The sequence below is a fragment of the Pterocles gutturalis genome, unplaced genomic scaffold (assembly GCF_000699245.1).
Source record: "Pterocles gutturalis isolate BGI_N339 unplaced genomic scaffold, ASM69924v1 scaffold18452, whole genome shotgun sequence".
NCBI classification, from domain to species: Eukaryota; Metazoa; Chordata; class Aves; order Pterocliformes; family Pteroclidae; genus Pterocles; species Pterocles gutturalis.
The window spans coordinates 47299-56979 of record NW_010110594.1 but is presented as its reverse complement, the minus strand read 5'-3'; the positions used below and the strand labels follow the sequence as shown (position 1 = coordinate 56979).

Genomic DNA, 9681 nt, shown 5'->3' with positions numbered 1-9681 from the left:
GGCTGCCTGACCGGTGGCTTCTAGAGAAAAAGGGAGAGGAGGCGTGAGCAGCATTCTGTCTGGCACAGGCCTGCCCAGGCTTTGCAGTGATGGGGAAGGTGTTTTGTTCCGAATCCCGGGTGCGGAGCAAGGGGATGGAGAATTGGCTGAGGGGGAGCTCCCTGTCCATCGCAGAGGGGCTCTGGCATGGAGCCGAGCATGGGGGAGATGGCCTTCCCACTTTGGGCTGTTTAAAGGAGGGATGTGCAAACACGATTTCTGGGTCTGACTCTCAGGAAGGGAAGGTCCCTTGCTTGCCCAGCGGTTTTGGCGTGATGCCCCTTTGGGCTAACCTGGGTTTGGTACAGCGACAGGCGCTAGCACAGCTTGGGTTGCTCGAGCACCAGCCTGAAGATGAACGATGCAGCCTGCGCTTCCCCTCTGCACAGAGAGTTCTGCATGTGTCATGTGGACGATGGCGTGTGCTGCCAGATCAGGACAGGCTTTGACACGCCTAGCTGATAATCTGATTCAGCTTGATACTTCACCGAAAACCATCTGAACGAAGTATCTCTAATTTTGGGGGAGAGGCATCTGAAGTCTAAAACCAGGGGCAAGTCTTACCTCCCCAAGACCAGCAGAAAGTGTGGTGAAATTGCATCCCCCGTGGAATTAGCTGTATCTCCACCTAGCTTTTTTCTCTTTTAAGTCCCCTTGGCTGTTAGATTTAATAGGCTAATAATAGCAGGCCATGTTGTTTACAGCAGCTTATGTAAACTACCCTGAGTCCTCCTAGCTGGGGAGCGTTGTCAGCGGTGCTGGAGCCGGAGCAGGGAGGTAGGAGAGCAGTGCCAGTGCTCAAGCCAGGGCGGTTTCTTGCATCATGGGAGCCGCGGGCTGGCAGGTGGTATGCCCCAGAGCTGTGGCACTGGCACGGACACGCTGCACCACACTGCGGTACCGCCGCAGAGCAAGTGGAGGAAATGGTCTGTTTTCCTTGTGCATCATTCAAAGCCTCACCACAAACGTGCAGTGTGAGTGGATAAGGGAAGAAGCCCTGTTTTCCCCCACCACCCTCTCTGCCCCCGCTGTCCCATGCCGAGTGCTCGGCACAGTGCCCGGCTGTTACACCCCTGGGGTGCCAGGCCCTTTGGGACGGAGCTGGGTGTCTGACCCTGCCAGAGCTGGCAGTGCCCTCCCAGCAGGGAGAGAAGTCATCTTCCTGGGAGGGAGGGAGAGCTAGTCTGCTTTTCAAGCCTGGGGAGGTACAAGAGGTGTTTGATTCTGCAGCAGAGGGACAAAGTTTGGCAAGAACATATGTGAGGATTGAGAATAACTGTCTGGGCTCTTCCCTTTTAAAGGTCTCTCCTCAAGAGATGGTGCAAGAGATCCACCAGGTTTTAATGGACCGCGAGGATACCTGCCATCGGACTTGCTTCTCTCTGCAGCTGGATGGCAACGTCCTCGATAACTTTGCTGAGCTGAAAACGATTGAAGGACTGCAGGAGGGCTCGCTGCTGAAAGTGGTGGAAGGCAAGTTCCTTCAGACTTTGGAAGGGAATGAGCAAGGGTTTTCATAGGGAGCGGTTCTGGCCAGGTGGCAGCCCTTTCCTCTGGTTCCTTTCTGAGATCCGTGTGCCAAAGGAGTAAGCAACTGTGTAATTCCAGTTTCTTTCCTCCCTTTTTGCTCATCAGAGCCATACACGGTGCGAGAAGCCAGGATACACGTGCGCCACATCCGGGACCTTCTGAAGAGCCTGGACCCATCGGATGCTTTCAATGGTGTGGACTGTAATTCACTGTCTTTCCTGAGTGTGTTCACTGAAGGAGACCTGGGAGGTACGGGGCAAAAAGGCTTCTCTAGTGTGGTCAGTGTTTGCATTCCCCTGGCTCCTTGCTTCGTTAAAACACCCTGTGACAGTCAGCTGTCCCACACCATTCCGGAGTGCAGAGAAATGCCCAGAGCACTTCTGCATTCCTCCTCGACTAATCACAGGAGGAGGGAACGTTGTGTTTTTCAGCACTGACTTTCTATCTCTGTCTGTTCTAGACAGTGGAAAACGGAAGAAGAAAGGTACCGAAATGGAACAAATTGACTGCACCCCTCCTGAACATATCCTGCCAGGTAGCAAAGAGAGACCCCTGTGTGCCCTTCAGCCCCAGAACAGAGACTGGAAGGTAGAGTTCTGCTGTGTCATTAAAACACATTTCGACACATTCCTTGCAGCAAACTGGTGTTCAGCGACTGAAGTGGACTTTGGGATTTGTTCTGCTTGATGCTTAATGAGTGCTGGAGTAGCGCTGCTTAGCCAAAAGAATAAAGTCCAAGAGCTTGTGTGCAAAACACTGGACACTGAGTCCGGACATCTGTGGAGTGTCAAATGGCCAGGCTTGTTGGGCTGGGTGGCAGGGAAGGGAGAACTGCATTTCTCTGCGAAGTCCTGGAGGCAGGATCTGCAGAGCACTACAAATTACCCTTAGCATTCCCGTACCCTCCCACTTGGATTCCGGTTTAGAAGCTGCCATTTGAAAACCAGTACAGCAAGAAATCCGTGCCTTGTGCAGCCCAAAGGCCCAGGGTGTCTTTCTTTACCTGTGTCTTACGGTGTGAAAGGCAGCACACCGAGGCCAGTTGGTGGGCTGCAAATGGCTCAAGGAAGGCTATGCTCTTGAGACCGTTTTTTTTTTTTTTTGTAAGCTCTGTTTCTGGAGCTGAGTGAGGGTGGCAGGAAAAAGGAAGCTGGGATGTACATTGTGTGGCTCCATAACTCAGGGGAATTAATTCCTACTGACAGGAGTTGCTTCTGTTGTGTTCTTCTGTAGCCTTTGCAGTGCCTAAAGGTATTGACGATGAGTGGCTGGAACCCTCCACCTGGTAACCGGAAAATGCACGGAGACCTCATGTATTTGTACGTCATCACGGTGGAGGATCGGCACGTCAGTATCACTGCATCCACTCGAGGATTTTACTTGAATCAGTGAGTAACTCAGATTCCTCCTGTCCTGCCCTGCAGCAGGGAGCTTGCGATAGCCAGCTGGAAAAGAACCCACAAACAAACAGTCGCTGCTTTGGTTTATTTTGGTGGAAAATAGCCTGTTTTAATTTGTGGCTCACATGGGTTTGTAGGAGTTGCCATACTGGATTGGGCTGTTCAGTTATGCCTGGTACCATTTCTCCATGGTGGATAAATGCCTGATGCTTTAGGGAAAGTTTAAACATCCCATAATGTCATCACCTAATTAGAGCATTTTGAGTTGGGAGGGAATTCCTTCCTGACCATTGCAACTATCTCATTTTGCCCTAAAGCAAAAGCACAGCCTCTCAGAATTTCCTAAGCTGGGCAGAGATTTGACTAGATTTTTTAAAATATTTTTTTTCAGTAGTGACAGAGCCTGTTAAAGCGGCCGTGCTGCGCCGTGCCAGTCAGGGGCTGTGCTGAGGGAGGTGCAGGGTCCGTGCAGCCCAGTCACCTGTAACAGAGACCTGTTGAGTTTGAGGGTGGACAGGAGAGCACTTCAGAGCAACAAACCCTGTTCCTGAGCAACCGTTGGCTCAGAAACGTCTCTGGGTGGCCTTGATCCTGCAATCTGGATAATTGCCTGGGCAACTGTAGCTGCATGTTTGAAATCCAAGGTTATAATTCACAGAAGGAGAATCAAGTTGCCTGAAGAGAAGGAGAGCTTAAAACATAGAAGATAAAATTCCAGCATAGTTTTGCCTTCTTTCTCGTTATGAAGTGGAAGTGCTCTGTGTTAAACTGGCTCGGGGAAGAAATAATTTGTGGTGCATTGTTTCCCGCCAGCTCTGTAAAAATAAGAGTTAAAAGATTGGTATTGTTAGTGCCGTTGCCAGGGGGTTCTCTGTTCAGCAGAGGTGCTTCTGGTGTGTTCAGGAAACTCTGCAATCAGTCCTTCCTAGCTGTGAGAATACGAGCCTTTCTTGAACCCAGCGGTGGCTGGCGAAGGTAAAATGAGATTTGCTGTGCAGTCCGTCACTCGCTGTGTCTCACCTGGAGGGGCCCTTGCAGCCCATCTGGCCGCGTGCCTCCTGCTCTCCGCTTCCCAAACAAGGGTGCGTTGTGCCAGCCTTTCCTGCAGTGTGTGTACGGAAAGCTCTCATTCGTGTACTGCACTCCTAGGGTGTGGGGAGTCCCGGGTATGACAAGGGCTTGTGACTTTGCTGCTTTTTTCTCTTGCAGGTCTACTGCATACAACTTCAATCCCAAACCTGCAAACCCCAGTTTTCTCAGTCATTCCTTGGTGGAACTACTTAACCAGATCAGCCCTACCTTCAAAAAAAACTTCTCCGCTCTGCAGAAGAAACGGTATCCGTGCTTTTTCCTCTCCGGCTGCCTTGCGAGGGAAGCTTTGAGGTTGCTGGTGAGGCTCGGCTGTGTGGCCAGTCCTGGGGGAGCTGGTTGCCCCTCTGATACAGGGAGGATTGCAGTGCCGGCTTTCTCTGTGCTCACACGGTGGGGGGGTGGTTGGGACACGCGGGTCCATGCAGCAGGGACCACGCAACACCTGACTGGGTGTCACGGCAGCGCTCTGGTGTGACTGGCTTTCCCTCGCTCGAGACACGGAGCTGTCGGAGCTGATGGGACTGGTCTGCTGCTGCTCAGCACGGCAGTGACGGGCCGGTGGAAGCCCAGGGTCCTGATCTCCATCCCCTGGATGGTTTCTCTTGGCTGTAGCTCCCAGGTGGCTCTTGCTTTACAGTACGTAGGGTTACAGATTTCAGTTCTGCCTGAAGCAAAGGCTGGGGGATGACAGCTTTCCCTTGCCAAGGGAGAATCAGTTGTGGGGCTTTCCTGGAATTCAGCGCGCTCTGTCCCTGCTGAGAAACGAACACATAGGGCAGTTTGTGTGGTGGGAGAGAAAGTCCAGAGATGGGCTGCAGTGTTTGTACAAGGGAAACTGCGGATGTGCTGAGCGGCTTCTGAGACGTGGGGCTGCTTGCCGAGTCTGTGCGTTGGCTGCGTGCCTTGTGGGAGGCTTGACGACTTCCTAGCTATCCAGGCAGCAAAGAGTTAATGTGAAGCATGGCCACATGCAGCAGCAGCAACTGAGCAGTAGGTACTTCTCCCCTGAACCCAAAAAACAGACAGAAGCATAAAATGTCAGGGAAAGTAACACATGAGGGCTTTGCATAGGCTTATGGTGGAAAGAGAATAATTATTTGAACATGTCTGTGCACGTTCGTTTTCTCTAATTTCCTCTGGCTCCTGTAATAATAGTAATAGTAAACCAACAATACTGCATTGTTTTATTCTCCTGTCCTTGCTGCAGGGACCATTTATCCTGCTCCAGGACAACGGGTCCTGTGCAGAAGCCTGTCATTCTTTAGAGTCCACTTAATGAACTGCCTGGGCTCAGCAGGGTGCAAATTGACAGGCACATTGTGTGCCTTTCAGGAGCTCTGCTTCTGCTCTCGTTAAGAAGATGAAAGTGACACCAGACAAGGGCTGGAAATTAGCAGTGGCCTCCAGCCACCACTGTGACTATCTGGCCATTTAAAAATGATTATACTGAATTGCTTCTTGGGCCAGAAGTAAATACAGATGAGACTCCAGCACCTGCTGGGAGCAGACAGATTACACAGGAGGCTGTTTGGTGACACGTGCTTTTTTTCTTCATTAGTGGGTGTGTGCTGTACACGGGCTGTATAACGCACCCCGTACAGACCGGGTGAGAGCTGAGGACAGGCTGAGAGGGGGCTGCCTGGGAGTGGGCGTCCCCCACTCTGAAAGCAGAGTGTGATGGGGATCTGTGGTGGCACAGCTGAGGATGGAACTAGGGAAAGGGGGGTGGGGAGAGCCCAGGTAATTCTGCAAACTGCTGTTGAGAGATGCTGCCTGTGCCAGTCGATCATCGCGGGGTGTAGTGCTTGTTAAATGGAAGGCTGCTGCGCTGCTCGCGAGACCTGGTCGCCTTCTGTTGTTTGTCAGAAGCTGATGTTGCAGCAGAGGGAAAATTCTCCTAGAATAGAAAGAAGTCTTCCTTTGGAAAATGTGTAACTGTTTTCACTCCCAAACTAGGGTTCAGAGACACCCTTTTGAAAGGATAGCCACTCCTTTCCAAGTGTACAGCTGGACGGCTCCGCAGGCAGAACACGCCATGGACTGTGTCCGGGCAGAAGACGCGTACACTTCCAGACTGGGCTATGAAGAGCACATACCTGGACAGGTACTGGTCTCGCTTTGCCTGAGAACACTGGCAGGAGTTGCTGCGCTGGGAACTGGTTAACGTATAACAGATAGACCTCAGGTATTAAGTGGAAGAGTTTTGCTCCTCAAGGGAAGACTTGCAGAGTCCTTGTTCTTGATGGTGCCCTTGACTACAGGGGCTGTGCTGCTCAGGCTGCAGCTCCCTGAGCACGTAAAGAGGAGCAAATTCTGCTCGCGTGTTTATAAATCCAGTGTCCCTGCTCTGACAAGTACCACTGCACGGAAGGCAGGGCACTCCTCCGTGCCAGTCAGGCCTGGAGTGGCTCTTGTGGCTCTGAGCAAACTATTCCAAGTGCTTCGGTTTCAGCTTCCTAGCGTAAAATCCCGCAGGCTGAGAGCGGGGCAGGGCTGTAACGGCCACCCATGGGCCGCTGTGTGCCTGCGGTGTGACCACATCGCAGTGTGTTGGCTGGTGAAACCTGCACTGTGCTCCTCCAGAGCCAGTAGGCTGCTGTTTCTATTTGTACTGCGTGAGCTCTGGGCTAATGTGAGCTCTGTCCCGGACTGCTGGGGAATAAAGTCCCCTCTCGAGGAGTGCTCACTCCTGCTGCTGATTCACTTCCTCTGAACCCCAGGGCAGCCTGAATTCTTGCCCCTTCCCTTCTCTCACAAAATGCCTCATAAAGCAGAACCGCTGACTTGCCAGCCCCTTCCCACACAATGGTTGCTTCCCACAAGGCTTTAACTCTTTCAGACCAGAGACTGGAACGAGGAGCTGCAGACCACGCGAGAGCTGCCGCGCAAGAACCTGCCCGAGAGGCTGCTGAGAGAACGAGCCATTTTCAAGGTACCTGTGGGATGTGCAGGCAGCTCCTCGCGCAGTCCCCTCTCTGCTGCCCGTGTCACATCTGGACACTTCACCTGGGCCACCCTTTAGAGACTGCCAGAGGAGGATGGATCCCCGTTTGTAAGCTGAGGGGTCTTGTTCTCTCGCATGGCTGCCGTCTGCTCCCATTCCTGTGGGAAGAATTGCGCTCCTTGACCCCGAGCCTCCCTCCTCTTAGTCCTCTGCTGTTACGTCTGATTGACCTCCTTGGGTGGGTGGGAGGAACAGGGGGAGGGGGGGCACACACCTAAGCCCTCCTCTGCAGAGAGCTGAGGAGTCTGAGCCATGCTGGTCCCTGATCTGGCTCCTGGAGCCTGTATCCCAGTCGCTAGCCGGGCTCACAGAAGGAGAAGCCCGCTGGCCTGCTGGGGGCTGCCGGGAGGAGAGGAGTGAAGGAGAAATCTGTAGGGAGCTTTGAGAGCGAGGGGCTGGGAGAGCAGGAGCCCTTCCTTACCCGGCTTTCTCTACACCTACCTGCAGGTTCACAGCGACTTCACCGCAGCAGCAACCAGAGGTGCTATGGCTGTCATCGATGGCAATGTCATGGCCATCAACCCCAGCGAAGAGACCAAGATGCAGATGTTCATCTGGAACAACATCTTCTTCAGCCTGGGCTTTGACGTCCGTGACCACTACAAGGACTTTGGCGGAGATGTTGCTGCTTACGTCGCTCCTACCAATGACCTCAATGGTGTGCGGACCTACAATGCTGTGGATGTAGAAGGGCTGTACACGCTGGGGACGGTGGTGGTGGATTACAGAGGTTACAGGGTGACAGCTCAGTCTATTATTCCTGGCATCTTGGAACGGGAGCAGGAGCAGAGCGTAATCTATGGGTCAATAGACTTTGGCAAGACAGTTGTCTCGCACCCCAAGTACCTGGAGCTGCTGGAGAAGACCAGCAGGCCGCTTAAAATCCAGAAGCACAAAGTCCTCAACGACAAGAACGAGGAGGTGGAGCTGTGCTCCTCGGTGGAGTGCAAAGGCATTATTGGCAACGACGGGCGTCACTACATCCTGGACCTGCTCCGCACTTTCCCTCCGGATCTAAACTTCCTGCCTGTGGAAGGGGAGGAGATGCCAGAGGAATGTAAGAAAATGGGGTTCCCCAAGCAGCACAGACACAAGCTCTGCTGTCTCCGGCAGGAGCTTGTTGATGCCTTTGTAGAACACAGGTGAGCTGAGCTCCCCCCTTCCTCAGCCTTGGTCATGGTCCAAGTCAGGACCGCGCGGTGTCATCCCAGGGATGTCACACAGAGCTCCCAGAAGTGGGCAGCTATTGTAGGAACTTAATGAGAGTTGAAAACAGTAGGGATTCTGACAGGGTTACAGGGAGCCAGCGAAAGAGGTGGTTTTGCTTTTTAGTTTCCAGTTCTGTTTTTATTGTTTTCTGCCTCAACTCCTTCCCTGCAGATACCCTGTGCACCTGATGGCTGGGGAATGAGAAGGATTTATGCTTCGTTTTAAGGCTCTCCAGATGCCTTGAATGCTACCTTTTTTTCCTAGAGGCTGAAAAAAATTACTTATGGGAGCTCCTGTAGGCACTTTTGTGGTGGGATGTGTTGGCATTTGGGCTTGCTCAGTGCGGGCGAGGAAGTGGGAGCTCTGGGAGCAGGACAAGTCGAAGTTGTGTGGTGTGGCTGCGTGGTGCTGGTGTGATGTTAGTGCTCCTGCTCCCAATGTGAAGGGCCGCAGGCGCTCAGCTATCGCAGATGGTCAGAGCCTGTGCTTCGCTTGCTGGCAAGACAAGCCCTCCAGTTGCTGACGGAGGAGCCGAGCCCGCTGAGGAACCAGTTCTGCAGCCAGCACCCTCCCAGTGCACCCTTCCCGGTCCTGCCCGTGCCTGCAGGCAGGCTTTGCTGCTCCCCGGGAGAGCGTCCAGACCAGCAGCCTGCAGGACCGTGGCCGTAGGGTGCTGCTGCTCCTCCTCGGCTAGCAGGGGCTGGTCTCTCTGTGCTGAGGTCTCCTGGCAGAATTGCTGCTGGTTTTGTGTTTGACTGGTCCAGCACATCTGGCAGCGAGAGTCATCTCGAGCTGTGTGCTGATGCTGCGTGTGGAAAGCAGTTTGTAACCACTGCAAGGAGACTGGTTTCCCATTGTGATGGGAAATTAAAACCCACTTTGTTTTTTTTTTAAGTTCTTCTGATAAGCTAATGTGCACTCCTTTGATTTTGGAAAGCTCATGGGAAGAGTGTGTACGTCCTGCCTTTCCCCAGGGAAAATGTGTGCTCTGTAATGGTAACTTTGTGGGGTTTTTCCTCGCAGAGCGGTGGTGAACCTCTTGGACTCTCCTGCTGTGCTCAGTTCCTCTTTTCCTCTCCTGTAGGTATCTCTTGTTCATGAAGCTGGCCGCGCTGCAGCTGATGCAGCAGAAAGCCAACAAACAGGAGAGCTCGGGTGCGCTGGAAAACGGCGCCTCTCCAGAGAACGGCACTGCAGACAGCGAGAAGTCTGAGTCAGAGGATGGTAAAATAGACGATAACGTGACGGGACTTGATCAGGTGAAAGAGCTGGCGGAGACCATTGCCTCTGATGAAGGAACAGGTATTTCATCCTCGCACCAGAAGCAGCCCCGGCCTCCTGCCCTGGGTGGTGGGCTGTGTCCCTGGGGGCAGCGATGCCCGGCTGGGGGTGGCAGGGGCGGTTATT

At 53.2% G+C, this 9681-nt stretch overlaps 1 protein-coding gene across 1 annotated transcript in view; it reads left to right on the top strand.

The window, feature by feature from the left end:
- Positions 1-1340: 1340 nt before the first annotated feature.
- CLUH (clustered mitochondria (cluA/CLU1) homolog) overlaps positions 1341-9681 on the top strand; it is a gene marked incomplete at its 5' end in the record, with an annotated part of 21269 nt that continues 12928 nt past the window's right edge. Inside the window, 9 exons of the mRNA XM_010073454.1 lie at positions 1341-1512; positions 1675-1818; positions 2030-2157; positions 2803-2957; positions 4179-4304; positions 6018-6165; positions 6901-6993; positions 7513-8207; positions 9359-9576. Coding sequence (XP_010071756.1) covers positions 1341-1512; positions 1675-1818; positions 2030-2157; positions 2803-2957; positions 4179-4304; positions 6018-6165; positions 6901-6993; positions 7513-8207; positions 9359-9576 — 1879 coding nt within the window. The remainder of the gene's footprint in view (positions 1513-1674; positions 1819-2029; positions 2158-2802; positions 2958-4178; positions 4305-6017; positions 6166-6900; positions 6994-7512; positions 8208-9358; positions 9577-9681) is intronic.